This window comes from Phocoena sinus, chromosome 11 (assembly GCF_008692025.1).
Source record: "Phocoena sinus isolate mPhoSin1 chromosome 11, mPhoSin1.pri, whole genome shotgun sequence".
NCBI lineage: Eukaryota > Metazoa > Chordata > Mammalia > Artiodactyla > Phocoenidae > Phocoena > Phocoena sinus.
Window position 1 is genome coordinate 7,240,682 of NC_045773.1, and position 26,160 is coordinate 7,266,841.

The 26,160-nt window shown below is 38.8% G+C and overlaps 1 protein-coding gene across 25 annotated transcripts in view; it reads right to left on the reverse strand.

Moving 5' to 3' along the window:
* The window catches only part of SETD5 (SET domain containing 5), an 80,658-nt gene that overhangs the window by 3,825 nt on the left and 50,673 nt on the right, over positions 1-26,160 (reverse strand). For 10 of the 25 annotated variants that reach the window (XM_032650429.1, XM_032650437.1, XM_032650428.1 and 7 more), the window contains 10 exons: positions 24,971-25,080; positions 23,823-24,075; positions 23,365-23,448; positions 22,356-22,613; positions 21,348-21,668; positions 20,690-20,932; positions 15,405-15,534; positions 7,406-7,650; positions 4,309-4,365; positions 1,932-2,402 (listed from right to left, as the gene is read on the reverse strand). In XM_032650429.1, the coding sequence (XP_032506320.1) occupies positions 1,932-2,402; positions 4,309-4,365; positions 7,406-7,650; positions 15,405-15,534; positions 20,690-20,932; positions 21,348-21,668; positions 22,356-22,613; positions 23,365-23,448; positions 23,823-24,075; positions 24,971-25,080 (2,172 nt within the window). The remainder of the gene's footprint in view (positions 1-1,931; positions 2,403-4,308; positions 4,366-7,405; positions 7,651-15,404; positions 15,535-20,689; positions 20,933-21,347; positions 21,669-22,355; positions 22,614-23,364; positions 23,449-23,822; positions 24,076-24,970; positions 25,081-26,160) is intronic. The other 15 variants (XM_032650440.1, XM_032650431.1, XM_032650447.1 and 12 more) reach the window with 3 other exon arrangements.

The following is a 26,160-nucleotide window of genomic DNA, read 5'->3' on the forward strand; positions in this document are numbered from 1 at the left end:
AGCCAGCTCTAGAAAGCCTGTACTTGGAAACTTCTCCTCGATCTGCCATTCCTCTGCCTTATTCTTTCCTGACAGCCACAACAAACCCCTCCTCCCTGCCCTGCCTAGTACACCTCCTCTCTGCTGTTACAGCACACAGTGCTTACACTGCCTGTCTACCCATTACAATGTCTTGTATGCTTGTAAACTGTCATGTTCTACAAGGGCAAAGACCAAGTTTATTCGGCTTTTTATCTTTAACATACAGTGCAGAACTTGTTTGATAGCAGGTGCTCAACAATATTTCTGAAATAACAGGTCATGATTTCAAAGACGGCATGATTTCAATCACTTTTGCACATAATAAATGAAACCAGAAATCCAAAGACTGTTTCCACTTTTGTTCCTGCTAGTCAGTGCTGTTGATGCAACAGTATTCTAAACCCAGTGCTATTTTTTTTTTGGCTGCGCCTCGCAGCATGTGGGATCTTTGTTCCCCAACCAGGGTTGGATCCGTAGTGAAAGCACGGTGTCCTAACCACCGGACCACCAGGGAATTTTCCCTGCAATGCTATTTTGTTACAAATTATCTGCCAGTGTTTCCTCCTTCTTTTATCCACTTAGGGCTCTCATTTATCTGTTCAAATGTAAAATATAATGAAAACACAAATTAAGACAATTTTGTGTATGCATTTTCTATAGACAATCATGGAAAGGGGTTAATAATAAATTCTGTTAACGTATTTCACTGTAATGCAAATACAAAAAGCCACTAGGCTACATTTGAACAAGAGTACAACAGACATTTTGCAATTATGTGAGACTGTCACATACACACACAACATTAAACACCTCTAGCTCTGACCAGTAAATGGAAGTTGCTGTGACAACTCAAAATACTCCTATGCATTTCCAAATGCCCTTAGTTGAAAACCACTGACATAAAAAAAGCACACTTTTGGCTTTGTAATTTATAGACCAGGCATCACCTACAAGTCAAGCCCCAAACCAGATCTCTGCGACTTGGCCCTGCCCACCTCTGTATTCTCCTCCTGACTACCCCCACTATTCACCTGCCACCATAGCAACATTCAACTGCAACCACATCACATCCCTGCTGCCCACTCAATGGAGTGTCACAGTTACTTGTTCTGCTCTCTCTTCTGTAAGATCTTCACCCCCTCAATTTGTTGGCTGATTGATTCCTACTTCCTGTTTTGAGATCAGACAAATCAGTGACCTGTCACCTTGCACTCTACCAGCCCTCAAACTTGGCTATGAACCTCTTGTTTGTTCTCAAGTACCCTCCACATATCCGACTTGGTCAGATTTCCTGTTAAGTTGTTCTCATCACATCTGAACAACTCCTTTCTCATCATTAGTACAATTATCTGCTAAGCTCAGTCTGACTTGCTATAAGCTTCATTAGAGCGGAACCTAGGAGGCAATATAGCATGGTGGCAATAAGAGCATGCAATCTGGAATCAGACAGACCTGGGTAGTGTCCTGGCTCTTCCATATACTAGCTGTGTGACCATGGCAAGTTACTCAACTTGCCTTAGTTTCATCATCTACAAAATGGGAAATTACCCATCTTACAGGATTATTGTGAGGTTAAATGCATAAGAAGAGCTTAACAGTGCCTAGAACATGAAAAGTACTATATAAAACATGTAAGTAGCATTATTCTTTTTCACTGCTTTATCCTTTGAACTGCCTAGCCACGTGTATGGCACATACATGGTAGGCATTTGAATTTGCTTAACATTTACAACACTCATCAAATTATATTAAAACAGTCTTTCACTAGACATGCCAAGAGACTGTCTTACTTATCTTCATTTTCCTCACACTGAGAACAGTGCTGAAAACACAGTGGTAACTCAGTAAATGTCTGTTGAATTATTCAGTTAAAGTTCTTCAAAAGAGCCTATAAAATGTGAAACACTTACCTTTTTCCTCTGTGGTGGGTTCTGGGGGGCAGATGGGACTCCCTCACAAGCCCTTTCACCACCAGGTGACACGGATCCACGAGAGAGGTCTTTCATAAAACCATGCTCATATCTGCTGGGAAACCCTTCTGCAGGGGAACAATAGCCCCCATCCAAATGTAAAGGCTTCCTATCCCCTACTAGGGGAGACCCTCGATACAATCCATCTGCTCGAGGCATAGCGTTCAATGGGGAGTAGGCATACATCAAGTTAAACTCTGTCCGAAATGTCTGGTCCGAGTTTCTCACAAGGGTCTGATGTCCATCTCCACTCCTGCTTGTAAAGCCAGTCTCAGAGGTGGGTCCAACAGAGGGATGAGGAGCCAGGTCAGAATGACCCGAGCTTATCAGGGAAGGTCTGTCAGCACAGCTGTTAGTGTTGGAGTCAAGGTAGCCTACTTTTGTCAAGTCCAGGTCTTTTCGGTGACAAAGCTGAAAGAATAAAAATCAACGGAGACATGGGGTAGAGGAGAAAGGAAAAAGTCAAAGGGCAGAAAAGAAGGGAAGTGAGGGGGCACAGGTGAATAAGAATAGGTAAGAGGGACGAAAGCAGAAGAGAGAAAGCCATTAACATCTGTAAAGGTCCCATGTAATACCAGTGTATACACGCCAGATTACCAAAGAATCCTGGCCTTCCCCAAATTGTTTTAAAGTCTTTCTGGAGGAGAATACTGGGAAAGTCAGAATTAGATAACTGGCCAAATGTGACTATTTTGCCTGCTTAGCCTTTCATCAGGTTTGCTGAGTCACCTTGCACTACATTCAGGGACTGGCAGTATAATTAGGGATTTACCTGAGCCCCATGGAGCCACAGAGGTGAGAATAGTGTCTTAAGATAACTGGCTTCTGGTGTTATTCATTTCTAAACTAATATTGATGGAAGGTGGGAGGAGGGAAAAGGGTGAAAGAAAGTAGAAAGTAGACGAAAAGTCAAGTATTTAAGTTACTGGTTCAGGAAAGAAGAATGGTATTAGTTAACGACATCAACCAACCAGTTCTTCACTCACTTTCACTGTTAAGTATGTATTTCTCATAAAACTTTCTGGCCACTCAATTCTTCTTTTTGCATCCTCTAACGTATGTTAACATACCACAAGACCACTAATGCTCATCACTGCAGAGCATCTGAAATGCTGAAACGTACCAAAAATAAACCCATCTACTTGGTCATCATTACCTCCTAACATCAAGATTTTCTGCCACTGTGTCAGCTATAGCTAACTCTCTAGAAAGAATAGTACCAGAAATCCAGATGACACACCATGTCAGCCTCCAAATTATGCTATCTTAGAATCTTTAGCAACTGAGGGAGAGCTTTACACTCCTTACAAAATAGAGTAAAAAACACCCAGAAGACCTCTAGTACACTAGAATACAATCTTCTTCAGTTTCACATTGATCTATAAAATCCTACTGATTCAGAATTTGGTCACCTGTCACTGATTTTAGCACTAACTTTTTACTGGAAGGGTGTGGGGTTAACAGTTTAGTTAATTTCTGAAAGGTTATGAGAGACTATAACTTTCTCTTTAAGAGGAAAAAGGCTCCATGTGGATTCATGGAGTTAATCATTACTACGTTTGTCCAAATCTTTTAACAGTTAAGAAACTCTAGCACTAAAATCTGAATTTAACATCTCCATAGCAGTAGGATTTGATATTCTAAGAGATACCATTTGTACAGCAACCATTTCCCAAGCACTGCAGAATGGAGCCCTGAGTCACAGAAGCCATGGGCTGACTTAAGCTGAGAGGCATGACTCTTTCTAAAGAAGCTGCTTAATCTATCAACCAAAGCTCAGAACATCCAGTTAAACAGCTGTCAGATTAACCCGGGAATAAGGCATAAATCACTGCCTAACTTTTCCAATATAAGCTGCTCCTTTATCAGCCCAAGGTAATAAAGATCAAAAAACAGCTCCTACCAACTGTTGATATAACCTTCCTTATTTAACAAACACACTGTTAGACTTTCTTTAACAAGGTTCCCACCACATCTTCAGCTCCTTTAAACTGGATTTCTAGATTCTATTCTTTAAGAAAACTCTTCAGCCATACCCTTCCCCCCCACCCCCCCAAAACAACAAAAACAAACCCACCACACACACACACACACACACACACACAAACTACTTCATTTTCCTCCATCTACATTGAGAGTTCTGAGTAACCACAGGCACACATGGGAAGATTCATTCAACTTACAGTGACCAATCGGCCACCCTCCAGCCCATCACCCCATTCACTCAGATCCCCCAGCCCTCCCCACACAGGCAGGAGCACACTCATGCACACTCACTCTCAGCCTCCAAGTGTGATTGAGATGGTGTGATAACTACCTCGGGTGACAGGGACTCGGGCCTATTCGCAGGGGAACTCTCAGGGGAGGATATGTTCTAGAGGAGGAAAAGCATCTTGTTATTCATCTACTCAAAGAAGCAAAACAAAACAAACAAAAAATAAAGCAAAAAAAAGCAAGCATAGATGGTTAGCCACAAATTTTGGGGGGTGGCGCAGGGAGAAGGGTAAGAAGGCACAAGGGAAATGTTCAAATGCAGAATTCATCTCGATGGACAGAATGACTTGTTAAAATGCTTCCTGGCGTCTTTGAAAGCATTTAAGGATAAACTGGTTATGTATCATGCTGTAAGTAAACATCTCAAGCAGATACCAAGAGTTAAATTGGTAAGATTTTACACTATTACAGTATATGTCTTTCTATGTTAGAAGAGATTTCCTACAGTACTTGTTATTGAGGGGCACCCTACCACTCATTCCTCATGCTTAGGGGCACGTTTTCTCTTCACCCCACACCCTATTCTGAATGTCACATTTCCTCAATTCTCCTGTGTGACTCAGGCCTGCCACCATTACCCAGGGAAACTGCTTAGCATGTTGGGGGCTGACAGGGCTAGGAAGATGGCCAGTTCCTCTTGAATGACAGTTGCAGAAGTTATGATTGATGGATTCTCTAGCTCATAGGCTAGATGGTTCTTAACATAATCCAACTGGATCTGACCACCCCCACTAAGGTTCTTCTGATATTAAAATCCACTGTACTTTGAGGAACAGAGGGAAAAAAGAAAAGAAAGAAAAAAAAATGGCAGATGTGTACACTTCCAGTCTCTGGTCCTAAACAGGGCTACCATTAGGACGGCTTTTGCATGAGGCAGCACTCCCGTATGAAACAGGAACTGGGCAGTAAGTTCAGATGGGAAGGTATGAAGGGTAAAAAGCAGAGAATGACAGTGGTAGCTGTGACAAGGATTCAGGGGCAAGGTAGGGGAGGGCCTCTAATATCACAGGCTCTGGACAGCTGTGGCCTGGGTGGCTGGCCCATCCTGGGGCAGGAAATGAGGCTGTTTTAGCAGAGCAGGGGTACTGGTGTTCACTTTATTTGGTGGGGTGGTAGTATGTGTGAGATGGATAGTGGGGTATGGCTCTCCAGGCAGGAAGACAAGGGAAGCGTTATTCTGCTGGAAAGGAGGGGTTCATTAAACTTGGCCTCCCAATGTTGCTTTCACTTTTTTTTTGATGCTTCCCTTTCCTCATGATCTTGCTTCTCTTCTACTACATGTCTTTTCAACTCATTCCCTTAGCATTTCTCACTTTCCTCCTTTCAAAAATATTCTTCGCCCAACCAAGCTGATCTTTACTTGTGACACCTTTCTGCTATTTCTCTGTGTCACCTTTCTGCTATTTCTCTGTGTCATAGTCTTGGATGGAAATAAGGCTCCCCACCTCCCCATACTAGAATATAGGAAAGAGTATAGCAATTAGAATGGTGATAAAGATGGTTGGGATGATGAAATCTGTTTTTTGAATTGATGAAAAAGGCCAAATTTTCTTAGTTAAATCATAAGACTAAAACAGTGAAAACATGCACTGAACTTTTTGAAAGGATCGGCTACTTAATGTATTATGTTTTCTTTCCCTCCTGGTATCCTAACATTATGCTTAGACTATGCATCACTAAAATGATCTCTGATTTAAAAAAATAGAAAATAAAAACACCTTACATTTGCATAGAATTTCAGTTATCCAAAACGCTGCAAGGGGTAGGAAATACACTGAGTGCTAAACCCGGCTGTTCTAGATGGCAACCCACCTTCTAATTTCACCTTTAATTATAATAAAACATTAATTATAATAAAGTATGAAATTCTACTCCTAGAATCTACTGCCTCCCAGTGAGAACGTCCTCTCACGAAATTTTACCATCGAACTTTGGCTGCTAAATGAAAAATCAACTACAATTAGATCCAAGTAAAGTTAGTAAGGCCCATATCAGCTGTTTTGCTATCTGACTAAAAAGAACGCCACAGGGAATTTGGTAAAGGGTAACTTCCCTAGAAATCAAATGTAACCAGAAGGTTCTGTTCGCCTTCTCAAAAAGGTTTGCTCCAAAAGTAAGTTAATATGGTCGAGTTTAGGTACAGAATACAGCTGTCTCTTACTTTCAAGGTTGCTAAGTTTCCTCTTTCTGAGTTAGTCATTTAAAGGTTCAGGTCTTTTAAATCTCCATGCTCTCATAAAAACTGAATAGGTAGGATGGCACTGATTAGAACATTCACCTTTATCAAAGAACACATCTGGAAAAGTGCAAGGTAGGGTCAGAGCTGAGTGTTTAGTCATCAGAACAAATTTTTCTGAGAAGGAATAGATAGTGTCTGTTTAATTTAATTATAAATCAAAGCAACATGCGATAGATGAGTTTTTTTTTTTAACGCACGCACACGGATTCTATTCAGTAAAGCTGCCGTCACTCAAACTTGAATACTAAAGCAATTCAGAAGTAAGTTTTTGAAACAGCTGACCAGAGAGCGAGTGTAATAAATCCGGTTCTTATAAATGCATGTTGCTAGGCTCTTTCTACTTCTCATTCCTAACACATGAGAAGGAAAAGTAATCTGGGAATGAAAAAAACCCCTAAATTGCCATAAACCATACCTCAGTGCTTTCTAAATCTGTTTACTTAGGCACACGAGAATGCAAAATAACAGAATGCAAAATAACAGACACTTCACTTATTTAAAGGCCTAGAAATGGAGGCACAACCAATCAGTATAACCTGAGCTCTCAGGCAGGTGTCATTAATGGTTACTAAGCAGCTAGAGGCCTATTTTAACCAAGGTATACAGTAAAGATAAAGATCTAGCACGATTACCACCTAAAGTAATGGAGGTTGATGAATTGCATGCAAAAGATAAGATGAGTGTCACCTGTGGGAGCACTATTCCTATTTTGGGAAGTATGGGGACTGCCAAGATGAGAGGCTACCAGGTAATAGGTCACAATGACCCTGAGGTTTCCCATTCTCTTGCTAAGATGGGCGAAGAACATGGTAAAGAAACATTTGGAGTGATGTATTTGAAATGAGGAGGTGCAAATAATGATTTTCATATTCAGCACTCCCAACAACCAAACCCAAATCACCTCAAATTGCAGAGGAGTATTGCAGCGACTAGCAGTAGTAAGAGACGTGACTGGTGAGAACATGAGGCTGTATCCATTTCGACACTCCTCTTCTGGGTGAGATGGGCCAGGTGTGGTCAGCTGGGGGCTCTTTGAGCCTGGATTGGGAGGGGGTGGTGTGACTGGAGAAAGAGGCCGCAGTAACTTGGTAACATTCTGCTCCATCAGATAGCGAGATTTCCATTTCTTTAATGGGCTCAACAAGTCTGTGAAATACAAAGCTTGGATGAGAGGTCTGAAATTACATCCTCAAGGGCTGCTTCATAGTGAAGCCATTATTAATCTCTAGCCCACAATGGCTGGTAACTCCACTTTTGCCTCATCCCATTGTTATCTCCTGCAATCAAACCAAAAGCCCAAAGACTTTTTAATTGTCACACTTAAAGTAATTCTCAAAATTCTCTACCTCCCAGAAAATCACCAGATGAATTTGACCCTTCTGATAACTAATCCCTGGAGCTAATTTAATCTCTTGTAGTGGAAAATATAAATTTAGTTTTTTCACACTGAATTTCTGAACATCTCTAATCTGTGTCTCTTTGCTAAAATCACCCTCTACTGAATTGCCACGTCACCAGCTCAGTTTCAAGCTTTTATGTATTTTTGCCATTCTTTAGCAGCTCTTTATGTAATATTCTGTTTTAGTAGGAAAGAGTTACACATGATTACTTGATCCTTGTTGAGCCCTTAGTTTTATAGTGCTTCAAAGTGTGAAATCATTTCTACAGAAACCTCTCCCAATCATTTTCAAAAAGTAGGGTGGTACTCTTTTTCTGATTGGAATATCCTACTTTCTACTGTACACTTCTTAGTTCCACTTAGAAAGGAAGTTAATATATTATAAATTTTACTGACCACTCAGGCCAATGCACCTGTCTCACTTTCTCAAAGGAAAAATCTATTTTTATTCGTTTACAGTTCAAAGCTATTCATTTACTAAATACCTACAATATGGAAACCACTGAACCAGGTAGGTGGGGGAAAATGGTTATCATGTATTCTATTTTAAATGAGTTTACAAATGTGTAAGAAAAAGAAAACATATATAAAACGTGTAATATAAGTTTAAGAACCTCAACAGAGGTGATCATACTGCTATGTTAGTAAAAAAAAAAAATATGCTTTTAAGTGCTTATTACACACCAGGCACTATACTACGTGCTTTATGTGAATTATCAGATGTAATTTGAGTAACTCTATAAACCCAGTACTATTATTATCCCCACTTTACAGATAAGGAATTTGATGTATAAAGAGAGAAAGACTAGGTCACCTGGTTCCCATCTACATTCTTAATCATTAGGTTAAATTATACCCCCAAGGCTTGGTGGAAGGAGTGACATTTACCCCAAGTCTTTGAGGAAAAGTTTTCGGACAGTAATCAGAGCTGTGCTTGAGAAAGATTCTCCTGGTAGCAATGGTTAGGATGAGAATGGACACTGGGAAACTATTTGGAGTTAATGAAGTAAACAGAAAGAGTTATGAGGCTTGAACTAGGGCAGTAAAGGTTGAAGCAGAGACAAGAAATAAAAGCAAAAAACACTGGAGATACATATTTCTCCTTTCATATATATAAAAATTAAAAAATTTTCCTAGATTAGAAGTATATTTCTATTTTCCTTCTGTTCCAGATACTCATTTTTCTTTTCTCCTTTTGAAAAGTGCCTAGGTATAAACAAACATGTGATTCATGACTTATAGTTAGGTTTATATATTTTGAGAGTCTTAAACAGTGAATCTTTCAAAGGCTGCTATACTGCTAGGTCCAACGCTGTAACTACTAAAGGTAATTATGTAAGTGATAAAGTTGATTGTAGAAAAGTTATAAAGTTCAGATGAACTCTCCCACCCCCAAAATCAACTTAAAGGTCATTCATTTAAAATATATTTACTGAGTACTTATTATGATATATTCAACAAGAGATCTGACACCTGCCCTTATGAGGTTTATGGGCCAGTGGTAATCTGCATACTTTTTTCTATGAACGGCACTATATTTACAAAATTGTTTTTTTCAAGTTTCATTTTTCTTCTTTTTGCCATACACAGCTATCAAATTTCATGTGGTTAAACCTATCTTTTATGGTTTTTTACCTTTACTCAAATAATTCCCAAGGTTATCTAAACAAACACCCACATATTGAAACACATACATAACTTGAAATCATATCCACAAATTAATTCATTGTTAATATGCTGGTGTATTTTCATCTAGAACTCTTTCCTGACATGTCCTTACTCACCCTGTCTAAATCACACTGGACAATAACCTACTATTTTCAATCAGAAATACATAGTAAAAATCCTTCCATTACAATGACAAAAATGTTACAATTATATTTTAATTTTATTAATAGTCTTGGGCTATACAATGTTTTATATTTTTATTTAGTCAAATATATCAACCATTTCCTTTATTTTCTGCCTCTGATGTCATGTTTTTGTCACCCCCACCCCAAGACAATAAAAATACTGACCAATTTTCCCTTTATCTCCATATTTAATTTTTGAATTCAACTCAGAACATATAGTAGTTTGGGTACTAGTATGTTCTATCCTTTTCACATGCCAAATGGCTAGCATATTCTTCCAAATTCTTTTGTAATTACAGAATAATCATATTTCTCTATTGATTTGAAATATGACATTTATCCGACCAGATACTGGGTTTAGTTCTGAATGTTATTCTGTACAATTCTTAGTAAAATTGTTTGGGCAATTCCAGTTATTCTACTCTAGCTCTCCAAAACATTTTGCCTATTCTAGCACACTTGTTCATGTCAATGAACTGTAGAAATCATTTGTCAACTATGCTGATACTGGGACTTCCCTGCAGTCCAGTGGTTGGGACTTTGCCTTCCAATGCAGAGGGTGCGGGTTCGATCCCTGGTCAGGGAGCTGGGATCCCACATGCCTCACGGCCAAAAAACCAAAACATAGAGCAGAAACAATATTGTAACAAATTCAATAAAGACTTTAGAAATGGTCCACATCAAAAAACAAACAACTTTAAAACAAACTAACAAACACTATGCTGATACTACCCCCTCCCCAAGGCTGACTGGGGTTGTATTAAATTCATGAGTAATTTGTCAAGAATTCTGAGCACCGTGGCACGATCTTTTAGCTACTCATGCCTTCATTTATATTCCTCCTCCTCATTATTATTATTATTTTGGCTCCGCTGCGCAGCTTGTGTGGGATCTTATTTCCCTGACTAGGTATTGAACCCAGGCCCTCAGCTGTGAGAGTGTGGAGTTCTAACCACTGGACCGCCAAGGAATTCCGTATATTCCTCTTCATTATAGATCTGCCACATTTCTAATTAGGTTTATTCTCCAGTGTTCACTATCTTCTGTTACCACTGTGAACTGGATGTATTTCTCCCTGTGTATTACCTAAATGTTATTGCTAACATGTAAGAAAATGTTTACATATTTTTGTACCCAGCTACCCTATTGATCTCTACCAGTTTTTCAGTTAATTCTCTTGGCTTTTCCAGGTAGAGCAGCATATTATTTGTATACAATGGCAACAAATACATCCTCTTTACCAAAACTTTTATCTCATAGATTTTCTTTTTGGTAATCAGTTTGGGTAACAATTCTAGATGTTGTTATATAAGAATGGTAATACTGGGATAAGTTGATAACCAATTTAAAAGTTTAATCTAACTAGTTTTCACCAGGAAACATAACTGGCAACTGTTTTCAGATAGATGTAAAATAAAAAATCATTCAGTATGTTATTAGATTTATCATTAAATTCACAGTTACTGTGCTATTACTCCCCCTTCTCCATTTGGCTGGCTAATAAATTATATGAATAAAATTTCAAATAGTGAACCAACCACGTTTACATTCCACGGAAAAATTTTATTTCATCATAATATACTATTCTTTTAATATTCTTACAGATTCAAGATTCAGATCAGTGAAATCTAATTCAAAAGTAGTACTGTGCTATTTTTTGGAGGTTAATTTGATAAAGTAGAGTAAAAAATTTAATGCTACTCTATAGTATTCCACCAAAAGTATGTGTAATAGAAGATAAACCACAAATTCTAACATTTCTTTATTTGTTGAAACCCAGGTTGTTTTTATCCTGCATGTGTTTGCAATTATTAATAATTCCATGACTAACACTTCGTATAAAAATTTTGGTCCACACCTATTTCTACAGAACAAGTACCTAGAACAACAACTACCAGGTTAAGGAATGAATTTTTAAAATGCATGACAGGGACTTCCCTGGTTGTGCAGTGGTTAAGAATCCACCTGCCAATGCAGGGGACACAGGTTTGAGCCCTGGTCAGGGAAGATCCCACATGCCGTGGAGCAACTAAACCTGTGCGCCACAACTACTGAGCCTGCGCTCTAGAGCCCGGGAGCCACAACTACTGAGTCCACACGCCTAGAGCCTGTGCTCTGCAACAAGAGAAGCCACCGCAATGAGAAACCGCGCACTGCAAGAGTAGCTCCCACTTGCCGCAACTAGAGAAAAGCCTGTGCACAGCAACAAAGATCCAATGCAGCCAAAAAAAAAAAGTAACCTAAAAAAATAAAATGCATGATAAATCTTACCAAATTGCTAGTAGGGGTATTACTTCCCTGTCATATATATATATATATATATGTATATATATATATATACATTTTTTTTTTTGCGGTACGCGGGCCTCTCACTGTTGTAGCCTCTCCCGTTGCAGAGCACAGGCTCCGGACGCGCAGGCTCAGCGGCCATGGCTCATGGGCCCAGCCGCTCCGCGGCATGTGGGCTCTTCCCGGACCGGGACACGAACCCGTGTCCCCTGCATCGGCAGGCGGACTCTCAACCGCTGCGCCACCAGGGAAGCCCTTTCCTGTCATTTTTGTTGCAAATCTTTTCTCCCAATATTTTTGTCCTCTATTAATTCAGAGAACTAAGGACATAGAAACATTGTTTATTTAACTTTAATTTAAAAACATGGGGGCTTCCCTGGTGGCGCGGCGGTTCAGAGTCCGCCTGCCGATGCAGGGTTCATGGGTTCGTGAACCGGTCCGGGAAATCCCACATGCGTGGAGCGGCTAGGCCCGTGAGCCATGGCCGCTGAGCCTGCCCGTCCGGAGCCTGTGCTCCACAACGGGAGAGGCCACAACAGTGAGAGGCCTGCGTACCGCAAAAACAAAAACAAAACCCCAAACACTGAATGCACATAGAATTTACTTTGGCAAAGATCTAAGTCTTTCTCATCCCCCATGCAAGTAAAAATTCCAGAATAATTTACCAAATCTTTCACTTACATAAGGCCTGCTTCTGGCTATTCTGTTCCACATATACATCCATTATTGCACCTGTACTAATTACCAGCTTCTAGATTCATAATAGAAGTTAGTTTTACACTTCTAGGTAAAGTACTTCTTTGTCATTCCTTTTTCAATTTTTTCTTATTTTCATGTTTGCTTTTTATGATAAACTTCCAAGATCATTTAATCAAACCCCCAAACAAACTAGTTTGATGGAAACTATCTGAAGCCAGGAAAGAAACTGACTCATTATATTTCTTCTTTCCATTAATCAGTATGGGAGTTCCCTTCATTTCCTCAAGACTTAAAAAAATATTTCTCAGTAATGATTTGCTTTACATGTCCCCACCATTATTCCTAGGCAGTTTCTCAGTTCTGTTAAGTTTGGCAATGAAAAATTTTTCTTCATTTTCTTGGTACATAAATGGTATTAATTTTTGCATATCCAGCAGTTTTGTTGAACTCCTGTTAATTTTTTCAAATGATTGTCTAGGCTCTCCTAGATAGATATCCACATCATTTACAAATAATGAACATTATGTCCTCCCCTGCCTGAAGAGTAATACCATTTATTTCCATAAACTTTAGCTTCTAGGAACTTAGAATCTTTAATGTATCCTAGTATATGACTAATTTCTGTAAATGTTCCATAGATGTTCGACAAGAAATCTGTAGATAATGACAATAATAATTCCTATTAAGGGTCTGATACGGTAATTTATGTACCTTAATTTAATCTCATATTACCTCTACAAAGCAGATATTACTATACCCATTTCACAGATGAGGCTCAGAGATAACTTTATAACTTGCCCAACATCATATAGTTAGTAAAGGGTAGAGATGGTCTTCAAACTCAGGTCTGTTGGATTCTTTCTACTACACCAATCTGTATCCCTTTTTGTTTTTTTTTCCCTTTCTTAATCTTTTTGAGAGGAAAAAACAAAACCAAAGAAACCAAATAAAAATAATTCCTCAGGATTTACACTAACTTGTAGCAATATACCAAGTCACTCATTTGAGTATTGCTTGGTTTTTTTTTTTTTTTTTTGCGGTACGTGGGCCTCTCACTGTTGTGGCCTCTCCCGTTGCGGAGCACAGGCTCCGGACACGCAGGCTCAGCAGCCATGGCTCACGGGCCCAGCCGCTCCGCGGCATGTGGGATCTTCCTGGACCGGGGCACGAACCCGTGTCCCCTGCATCGGCAGGCGGACTCGTAACCACTGCGCCACCAGGGAAGCCCTGCTTGGTTGTAATTAAATATTTTCCTGTTTACGTTGTTCCTGAAGGGCAAGGTGTGTCCTCTGAATGTTTCTCACTGCTAGAGACTAGAGAAGTTCAATAAAGGTTGGTGACTAACAGTCCTAATTCCATTCCAACCAGGGCACATAATAACAAAGGCAACTTTCCCTATGAGTCTTTGCCAGTCAGGACATGAATTGCTAATACAGCCTCCCTTTCCCATCCTCAAATACACACACACACACACACACAGACCATACACATACATATGTGTGTATACTAGATAGAAGATTTCAGTTAAGTTATACTCTCACCGTACTGTAAAAGCTGCCAATAAATTGATAATATTGATGGAAATCTTTTACCAGCATTTCTTTATGTTAACCTGGTTTGAGTAAATCTCCCTAATATTTGGTGAAGAGAATAAGATATTTTAAATACATGGTATCATTTATCTTCCAGATGTTCTACACTGGGATCTTATTATCCTGAGGTTACACATGCGATAACTTACAAGGTATAATCCAATCTAGGGATAGAAAAACAAAGTCAATAATTTAAAAAAAATCTGTTTTTAGCAGCCTATGTTCCCCCCAAATACAGTATTACACAAAGTTTTAATATAAAGCAGATATTCCTAGTACAAATCTCTTTATTTAATTCAAGTTCATGTTTACTCAGACAATAAACAGAAACAAAGAAGTGGTTTTTATGAAAATCGGAAATATTACTATGTGACTTTTAGCATCTTATTTATTTTGGTATTTTGTTTTGATTGCATAATATTCACAGACTTGATTTAGAGGTAAATAAACTAAGAGGAATCACACAGAACTTTTCAATTAAAGTAATACTGGCCAAGAGAAACCGGTAATAAGACTATCCCAAAATAAGTTAAGTTGGTATCAAGTCCATACACCAGTGCTTTCAACTGCAATTCAATTAAAACCCCTGCAAGAGTCACTGGAAAACCAGTGGGCCAGATGATTTTACATGACCCTCCAGTTTGAAAACAACCAATTCATAATAATTTCTCATTTACTTCACTCATCCCCTGCCCCTTCAACCGAGTCCCACCCAACTCAATCACCTACGATTTTGACTCTTTCCTGAATAGTGCCCCGCATCTTTCTTGCTTATTTCCCCTCTTATAAATATGGATATAGATTTCCTAAACTTACTACTTTAAATGTATCTAACCTTTTTTTAACCATTTCTGCTGTTATCTGTACACTGTCTAGTTCCTTCTTTGTCGTCCTGGGAATACTGATCCCTGACTTGAGATCTCTCTCTTCCTCTGTAAAGACAGATGTAAAGTAACTATTTAGAGAACAATGCTATTTCTTTTTTTTTGTATCAGACTTTTTTGAAATTTTTTATGTAGACCCAAAATAATCATTGCTCATGTATTCAGAAAGGTCTGCCACACATACCTGCATTGTCTTTGCAGATACTAGAAGAATTACTATTCTCATTACTTTGGTATAGGTGCTGAGTTCTAGTCTCTTGGGGTACAGATGATGTCTGGGTCATCCCTTCTTCCAAGGCTTGCTTTATCCAGCGCTATAATGGGAAAAGAACCAGGGAATTATCAATAATCATTTAAAACTATTTAGGTCACCTATTTTAAATGCATTAACCAGGTCATTACATATCAACTGGTGAGAGATGCAATACAATGTATTCATTCGGGTCCACAGTCAAGTAGTTTTTGTCTTATGTTTCAGCATTCTAGGATAGTGCCCCATCAATTCCTTTTATGGGGCATAACTGAGAAAACCTGGATTACACATAATGAAGTCCCACAAAAAAGCCCAAACCAATTAAAAAAAAAAGATTACTATTTAACTTTTCATATTGCTTAGAATGGGATAAATGGGAAAAGATAAGGAAGAAATCTTAGCATTTATTTAAGAGAGACTCTGATCACACAGGATGAAACTAGCACATAAAGTAAGTGCATAGGAGGAAGATAAAAGATCTCTTAAGAGTTGTCTGCCCTGTGTTGGGCATATCTGAATAATCGAAAAGATTCACAAGAAAACTTTGGATGAGGATAAAGAGCTCTTCACTACAAGTACCGAAATGCTTCCAGAAAGTCTACTCTCAGAATATCCTCTGAGTTTTCCCTCCTTGTTAAGTAGTTTGGTTAAATTATGCATGAATAATACAAATCATCACCTGAATAAATGACCTTCTGCAGAAATCAAAAAGGCAAAAAAAAGTAAAAAAGAGCTCTCTAATCAGTCATTTTTTGTTGTGAATAACGGAATCTAAAATGATGGAAATAGATTTTTGTCAGAAAGTAAGTCTGCAGAGATTAGCGTAATAAGATTATGCATCCTGTGGAAGAGAAAATTTCTTACCTGTAATTGTGTTCTCTTAAGATACACAGTTGTAGGTTGCTCACCACTCTGTGGCTCTCTTGCCCTGACATAAGACAGATCGAATTTTGATAAACATCAATTTCTGAGTCAGACCCTATCCCAAATAGGAAGAGCAAAGGTGATTATAACTTTACACCTTTAGAAAACCAATATTACAGGTAAGTAAATATTCTCTTTACCAAAGAGAGAAATTCTAATAGATTTACCCTCTTAGAAACTTAGGAAATAATGTGAGGAAACCAGACCATGTGGTCTGCCAAATGAAAGCAAGAATAAAATTATGAACATGAGGGGGTAAAGAGTGAGTAAGTACCTAAGAAAGACAGCTCATCATCTACTGAATCACATCAGCATTTTAGGATTTGATCAGGTCTCTGAAAAGCCCAAACAAGACCAAAAATGAACTAACTCTCCTACATACAGAATACTGATATAAAGATGAAAACTGTCAGAACCATAGCTCCTTACAAAGAAGAGACCTCAGACGTTATCTTGTCTTAATGCACTCATTATACAGATGGGGAAAATAAGGCCAGGAGGCCAAAAAGAGTAAAAATCCTTTGTTATAGATACCTTATTACATACAAGTTTTTCATCAGAGCAGATGACAGGACTCATTTGGGGTCACTGTGCTTTCTTCCTAGAGAAGTCAATTTCTTACATTTCCAGTGTCAAATAGATGCACCCATAAAAGAACTTACACTCTGGATCTGATGACTACAAAAAGGGAAAGTAAAACCAGGACAAGGTCATTCTAAGGAATACGATGCTGCTTTGGTTAGCTTAAGGTCGAACACAGCAACATGATCAAACCCATTCCTCCCTGGCCCTATATGTACGTCTACACAATATTTCAGGGCCTGTAAAGAAGGAACATGAACACCTATTTGTATCTAACAAATCCCAATCACCCCTACAGATAATAAATTAACTTTAGACAACCCCTCTCCCCAAGTTCTAGCTACAGTTATTAAGGTCAAAAGAACATTTCTCCCTTCCCTGAAAGTCTGTGTTGAAGAGATTTTTAGGAAGCTCAGAGATGGGCAACAGAAATGTCTTAAAGGGTCTCATTACGATGGGGAAAGAGAAAGGAATTAATTTGGGTTTTAGGGTCCAAAGACCTGGATTGAAACTTGGCTGTGTCTCTTACTAGACGCCTAACTCTGGGCCAGTTACTGAACGCTTCTGAGCCAAAGCTTCTGGATCTGTAAATTGGAGCAATAATCCCAGCCTCACAGGGTTATCATGAATGGTGAGACAGTGTGTGTGAAGAAAGCCTGTAGCACAGTACTGGGCACACATGTTCAGTGAGGACTAGTTCAACTGAATTTCAGTGCTATGTACAGAGATATACAGATTAACAACACTCCAGTGCACATCATGAAATATCAATGCAAAACACAGTGTTTCATTTTCAGCCTGAACGGGAAACCAAATGCCCACACATATTATGCCTACAAGGTAAGTTTAGAGATTTAGAGAGAGCAAGGAGGGATACTACCGAAAGGCTTCTTAGCCAGTCATAAATGCTTCCATTCTAAAATAACAAGTGAAGTAAAATCCAACAAAAGACATGCTATAACATGCTAGTTAAGAACTGTGAATCGATTTAATATAGAAACTACAGAGACATCATAAAACATTCTGCCAAATACTCTAAGAATCTGGGTGCAAATATACCCATGCAGCTTTTTACTGTTTTAAACTTATGAAGCTTTTACCTCCTTTAATCAGAAATGAAAGAGTAAGCCTATTAAGAATGTACACTGTTCTAACTAATCCCATGGAGGATGGTTGTTTTCATCTGTTTAAATTATATTCTTCTCTGAGGGATTTTCAGAAATTTATTACAATTTTGTTTTATCATGGAAATCTTCTTAGGTCCTGTACTATATGAGTACTTTCTAACCAATCTAAAAAATCTTCTCCTTCCCCATCTAGGATAAAGCTGAGTTCAATTTCTATAAGGCCCAATTTCATTAATTTTGTCCCATAAAAAGTTACAGTCTTGTTGTGTAATATAATCTTGATACACTAACAGCAACTATTAAATCTGTGATTAAAACTTAATTTTAAAAGACCCAATTTAAGTAAGATAATTTGATATATAAGTCAGCATACATAGCCTTGGTCTTCCCAAAGACCAATGACACAAATAGATAAAAGTGCCTGAGCAGAGCCTGTATAAAACAAGACTAAGGATGGTCAGATACATGTGGAGAATGTAACACAGACATGAGTTAAGTATTTCTAACTGTTGCCAATGGAGACACAAAGATGAGATACAGATATAAGTCCTAAACCATAACCAGGTAAAAAGAGCTCTAAGAAATGGATTTTCTATCAGATTTGAAGTTATATTTCTACAGGTTTTCGACTTTCACAGAACTCTGCTACTTGGAAAAAAGCAAGATGGGAATAGAAAGATTATAACCCAGCATCACAATGATCAAGGCAGTATTTTAAGAGGCTAGTCCATACTATTTACAATTCAGACTTCACTATTACTCTGTATTAATAATTGTTCACCCTTCTTAAAGGACCAAAATAAGAAATTCTATTATCTGACTTGGTAAGATGCTTCAGTAGTTAACATCCTAGGAAATCTAGTACTGTGTCTAGCCAAAGACAGAACAAAAGGAAAAAGTCTATTTCATATATATATTAAGCCATCTCTTGACTTGTTCCTCCAAACTAAAGACCATATTTACAGCTTCTCTAATTGTTCAATACTACTCTGAAAATGTAGTTAAAGATTCTGAGCTGTTACTCTTAATGAGGGACTGAGCTAAATGTAACAGGAAGATTAGTTTCGCATGCCATACCACAGTTAATGCCCTTCTCCAATTATTACAGAATTAGGCTAATCATAATGGTCATTAAATGGCAAATACTTTTTTTTCCTTCTTAGATAATTTCTAAGATCCAGGATAAGTAACTTGGTATAATAAAAGATCCCCAGAGACCCAACTTTCCTTTATCACTTAGGCAAATTTCTACTCTTATTTTCTTCTTAAGAAAGTTGTCACTGTTTTCACTTCTGACACGTGAAAGTTATGTTAGTCCATCATCCACAAACACTTCTGGCAAAGATCTCATAGTCAAATTTCTCTTTAGGAGTTGTTGTACTTGGTAATTTCCCCTAAATAAACCAGTAAGTGACTCAAACACTTAGGTAAGATTAGGAAAAGACTTTCTTCAGTGTATGCTGCTCATTCAGTGGTAGTACCCTTCCTTTGTGTGCAGATCCCTGCTGCCCTCCTCCCCTCCATATCCCACACCACTTTGGCTCATCTTTTATGCCCCCTCCCCCCAAGAAATAGTATCTGCTCTTTGGGAAAAGAGAAAAGCTTTAAGTTTGGAGGAGTCAGGGAAGACCTGCCTGGAGTTGGAGACTTCATCACATCAAATAATCTATATGCAGCATCCTCATGTACGTGATGCCAGTGGAGGAGGGCAATGGCAGACACTGAGGAAGGCAGCCTGAATCCAGATCTGAGGATAAGAGAAAAGGGTGTTCCAGGGAACAGACTCTACCTCAAAAGAAGACCAAATGAAAGGGTGTCCTATACTTCTAGAAACACGAAAATGACATTATAGGTCTGAGGGAGTGATCTATTCTTGAGAGACACCTTTGGAAAATATGCAGGGCTTCTGGGAACTAAGAAAGAGCATTCCAAAAACAAACAGCCATCAAATACTACTGTCACTAGATCCAAAAACAATATATAACTAGAGAAGAGCGAGAGAGAGGCAGAGAGAGAGAGAGAGAGAGAGAGAGAGAGAGAGAAATTTTATAGTGGGTTCCATAATCACTAGGGAATAAACAGTCCAACTTGTCATTTGATCAAGGAAAAGGAATTATGTCAATTGTAAACAGGACTTTTCCTCTACTCTCAGTCAAATGATAACAGTGACTGAATTAACGCAAAACACAATTCAATCATTCTTTAACTTGTGCAACAGTGCTCTAGAGTACCTGGGGCCCAATCTCACACAATAACCACAAATGGACATGTTAACCAATATCACAGGAGCACACACAGAACACCCCTCCCTACCCAGTCACCAACTGCTATGTGCTCTCAACTCAGTAACCTCAAGGGCTCTCAGAAAAGACAACATTGAATACTCACAAACTGAGCACCAAAAATGTAGTATACATCCCACCTTAGTCTCACTGACTCTTGATGCATCAGTATTTGTGGTTGAACAACTAACTCATTATAAACTCATACGGGCAGAGTGTGGCTATCTAGAGAACATGTTAGATATGTCACCAGTACTGGAATCCTAGCTTAAAAGAAAAAACTGCGTAAACACAGACATACCTTTTTACAGGAGCTGAACATGCCATCAGGCAGAAGCGGCCTTCGACGCCTCTCAGGGATAAAGGGTGAGCCAAAGCGAATGTAGTGTTTGGGGGTGGTGCAAATTAACGGGGAATGGATAAGACCGGGTAACATGTTCAGGGTCGTTGCCAGTACAGTTGGGTCCGTGGTGATACGTAAAGGGCACTCAACAGGGCACTCTTGCTTCTCTGCTTTGTCATTCAACCACTCTGTAACTAGATACTAAGTTAAAAAAGAGACCATCAGTTGATGCTGCAGATGCAAAAGCCAGAGGAAGCAGTGTAGCTCACAAACACAAACCTCATCTAGAAACTAGACAGAGGTAGATATAGCAGCTGCAGAGAGTATGAATCGCACATTCAGAGCACAAGGGTATCTTCTTTCACCCTCTCCATGAGCACTATGGAAGGAATGATTTCAGCTCAGCAATTTAAACTCTGCCTAAAAATTATGCGAACAAAAGTAAGGCAGCAGGAAGACCTCAGCCCTATGTGTCTAAGTATTTTATCTAAAACTTTCAATCTAATAATTCTTAGATTTTTTTTTTTTTTTCCCCCTGGGGATTACAGGTCCTTTCACTTTACTAAGCCACAGCTTTCGGCACACTACACTTAACGAAGATGTACTTGTAACTTACCTTTTTGGTTTTGGGGTATTTAGATGCAGCACGGTTGACATGGGATCCAGTAACTGACACCACAGTTGGGTCAGACCCTGTTAATTGCCTGTTTTCTCCTGAACTGTCTACATTTCCAGCTTCAGTAGGAGTTACTGAGCTGTTATTTCCCCCCTCTTCCAAGGCAGCTTGTGATAACTCTGCCTGCTGTGCAATGGCCTGCTTCTGACGCTTTAGTCTTTGGGCTGAACTGGTCCGGTACCGAGAAATTCGACTCTTCGGTCGGGGCCTAGAAGGCTTTGCTGGAGGTGGTTTGGGGACTGGTTTTTCGGCAGCAACATCCTATAACAATAGCAAAGTTAACTGCTTACCAGAAATTTCTTATCAGCAAACATTCTATCCAGTTTCCTATTCACTTTAAGCACTCTGAATGTTTACTGGTGAAAAAAGTGAGCATTTAAAAACAATAATTTCAAATGTAATCCTTGTAAAATTTATACATTTAAATCAGCTAAAAAGGCTACAGGAAAATGTCTCAGTTATTTCTTTTTCTAATAAGTATTTATAAAATAGGTCTAAAGTCAGCTGAAAGTAGCCACCTAATTTTAGGTTCTTAGCAGGGAAGGTAATTCTTCCTTTGTCTCTTTCCCCAGATACTAAGGTTTTAGCTTAAGGCTTAGAATCTATGGCTAAGGTAGGAAAAGGAACGAAGAATTAATTCTGAGAATCCTATGAAAGGTCAGGTACATGACAGTGCTACACAGAAAGCCAAAGAGAAACCACATGATTTTTATGAGCTCACCACCAACAATATCTGGCAGAAATTGTAGAAAGTCCCATTCTAGTCTGAGAGTATCTAGTCATTCAAATTCTGTCTCCTTGAATCCCACGAATCAGCTGACTGAAAAGAGTCTTACTTACTGCCAAATAAGGCAAAGCTGAAAATGCTGACATTAACCATTCCAAAAGCTAGGTAACTGATATTAGCAAAAGAAAGACCGACTAAGACCTGGAGGCTTTTCATCTTACCCCTGCTTGGGAAGACCTCCGGGTGTTCACTCCAACACTCTGTGGGTTGCTTGGGATGGCAATGTTTGAAGCAGGGTTGCTAACTTCAGATTCAGGGGCTTCAGTTTTTGTCTCCTCTCCCACAGGAGTCTCTGAGGTGGTGGTAGTAATCTCTATGTCAGAGTTGCTCTGTTCCAAGGGCTGATCCCGCCGCTTCTTTCTTTTTTCTAAGTTTTCAAAAGCATGCATGATGGCTTCAACCTTCCTATCTTCCCGGGTCTAGAAAGAAATAACATTAGCATAGAAGGAAGCCTCAACCAGGAGAAGGGAACAGCTTTTCAGAAGTATTATTAATGGAAATTGATAGACATTTATGAAAAATACTAATAAGATAATATATATATCTTTGAGAACATAAGATAAAAACTAAAAATTTTTCATCTTAAATGTTGCAAAGAGTTGTAAAGAAAGGCAAGGTCAAACCCAAGCTTTTCAAAAAGGGTCAGCTATTTTGAAACTTTTTAATACAAAAGAAAAATAGCCATCAAAACCAATTTTTCTCTGTATTTTCAGAGTTCAAAAAAAAAAAAAGTCAAGCAGATTTTCTTAAACAGCTTCTCAGGGACAGAAATAAACATGACTGATTTCAGCCATAAAGCAGAATTTTTGAATCCATATGACTGAATGTTTTGTTTGTTTTTTAAATGTCAAAATTCACACAAACAAACTTAGGAAATTCCTAAGTTAGAGTAAGTAGCCTAAGGATATTTTGTTCCATTAAGACAGTTTTTTGGAAATCAAACCGTTAGTAAGAAACCATCATCTGGTAACAGTCACTAGAGAACTACGTGTATCTGTGTAAAAAATCATAATAAAATCTACTTTATAGAAAAAGCCCACACTGTGACCTAGAGGTGATGGCATAGTAACTTACTGAAGAAATGAGATGATGTAAATTCAGAAGACAAGGGTTTACATGCTATAGGTAACATGAGTCAGCAGGAACAAAAAGACATTAGAAGGTACTCACCCTCTTGCTATGAGCTGAGTTCTCCTGGTCATCTGTAATCTCTTCTTTCTCTTCTTCTGCTTTTTCTTCTGGATTGTCTATTGCCTTTAAGACAGAGTAAATACTCAGCTGTATTCTTAAGCTCTAAGAAAACTCAATCCCTGTTTTTTGGCTCGTAGCTTAAAACTCTCTAGAAACAATTTCTAGTGCTTTATAGTGTTACTCATGTGGGGCTACATAGTAAACACAGATGATAAATCTCATTCACTGGACTGAAACCTGATAAGTATCTGAAAGGATGTTCTTGACATTGTAAAAAATAATAAAAAGATAATGAATGAAAGCACACCCACCTTGATATGAAGGTTATTAAGTGTTAATATAGATTCCCGACATAAAACAACATGTGGCAACCTGGGATCCTCTTCATCTGAAGAGGATCAACACCAAAGCAACAGCCTCTGACCAGGGGAGATTACCTCATGGTCACTGGATACAATTACTTTCTCAGGAATTTGCTCTGGTTGCTGGTTGTTTTCCTCTTCTGGAGCCTCATTCTGCTGCTCCATCTCTAGCTCTTTCCGTCGTGCTTTTCTACGTCTTGTCTCTGCTCCGATGGTGGGCAGGCTTGGAGGAGGTGGAAGTGGTGGTTCTGCAGCACTGGGATTCCTCTTCTGTATAGGGCAATTCCGGTTCCCCTTGTGACATGCACAGTCCACTTTATAATTACTGCTCCAAAGAAACAATCAAAAGTGCCTGTTTCAGTACCCCTGAATATCAGTTATATTACCCATTCATTCTCTTGAAATATTAGTATAGTAATTTACTCTAGCTTCATCTTTGAACAAGGTAAATAGTCATTAAGAAAGTCCGATAAATACTTTCAACATTCTGTGTTTCTCTATATAACCCCAACGCTTCCCCTATATATGGTCAGTGGAAAGGAAATGAAGTCCCCACTAAATTCAATTCTCCCAACTGTCTACGCTATTTAGTGAATCAGTGACAGACTCTGCAGTGGCCGTACCCTTCTCCATGTCCTCACTTTTATATACTGATTCCCTACTTATTATTAATACCTTTTCTTCTTGCACCTGTGCCCAAACATCAATTGCCACATAACCCCTGTTTGCCTGAAAGGACCAAGGGAGAAAAGCATCCATTTTACAAAACCCATCACATAATCACCTATGATTTGCCATCTGTTTTTCTGCATTGCCATATACAGCTACATTACACGGCTTGAGTGGATGGAGCAAAGCTTTAAATTATCATTCTATATGATCCCTGGTACAAGTGCTGTGTGCATAACAATAAATGCTACTACAATTTCTACGAGTGTTTCATACATACACTTTTTGTTATGCTTGCTACATAGAGGCAGAGGCCAAAACACCCTTGGTTAGAAGACTGGTAAGCAGTATCACACTATGTAGCTGTGTCTTAAAAAAACACCCTCAGTCTGTCTTTCTCTCCACAATTTCTAGGCAGAAAATGCATCACTCATGGAAAGATTAGGTTTAAAAAAAAAAAAGAAGCAAATGGCAAGGCACAAAAGCAGACTGAACAGAATAGCTTAATCTGTAAGACAAGCAATTCATGTTAGGAAAGGTTGTGGAAATCTTACCAGTTACTGTACTCATAGTCAAATGCTATGGTGACCTCAGCATCCTTGGTGATGGCAGACACGGCATAGATACAGAGGTGAATCATCCCATCTGCAATCATGTGTCGCACCTGTGTGAACAAGGCTTACGGTTATGATTTATCAAAAAGACCAGGAACTCTCCGTAAGAGGGAAAAAACCCTTTACCAAAATGATATCTCCTCACTTAGACTTAATGGTAGTCTGTCATTTAACTCCATCATTTCATTTGAAACTATCATACAGTAATTGAAAATTTATGATACTTCTTGAAATAAATGAAGAAATCTTGAGATGTTAGCAATCAGGGTCTGCTCTACATTTTTTTTTTTTTTTTTTAAATAAATCTACGTATTTATATTTATTTTGGGCTGCATTAGGTCCTCGTTTCTGCACGCGGGCTTTCTCTAGTTGTGGCAAGCGGGGGCCACTCTTTGTTGCGGTGCATGGGCCTTTCACTGCAGTTACTTCTCTTGTTGCAGAGCGCGGGCTCTAGGCACGCAGGCTTCAGTAGTTGTGGCACAAGGGCTCAGTAATTGTAGCTCGTGGGCTCTAGAGTGCAGGCTCAGTAGTTATGGCACACGGGCTTAGTTGCTCCGCGACACGTGGGATCTTCCCAGACCAGGGCTTGAACCCGTATCCCCTGCAATGGCAGGCAGATTCTTAACCACTGTGCCACCAGGAAGCCCCTGCTCTACATCTTAAAGCTGTTTTCAGTTGCACCAGAAAATTAAAATTCCTTAAAAGAAAAGCTCTGTGGATTTTCTTGCTGCATTTGATGTGGTTGCACTCATTATGCACCAAATACTGAACTTTAGAAATGTCTAGAATCTCTCTCACAATCCTATTAGCTAAAATCTAAAAAACTGCAACCACACACTTTTGTTTTGGCCCAATAATAAAATCTTTTATACGGCAATTCTTTAATATAACGTCACTGACTTCTTATCCAGTCTAGCTCTTTCTCTTTAGCAAATGCTAACATGCTTTTGCCCATTTCTGCCTTCTCTAAAGAAAATCCATTCCTTGCCCCCATCCTGTGAGAATAGATGCATTATTACTTTTGTTTTTCATCTCTTAGATCATAACCATTATCTACAGACCTTAATCTGGGTGAAGTTTTCAGACTGCTTCTTCAGTTGACTTGTCCTTTTGGTGGTTCCATTCAAAGA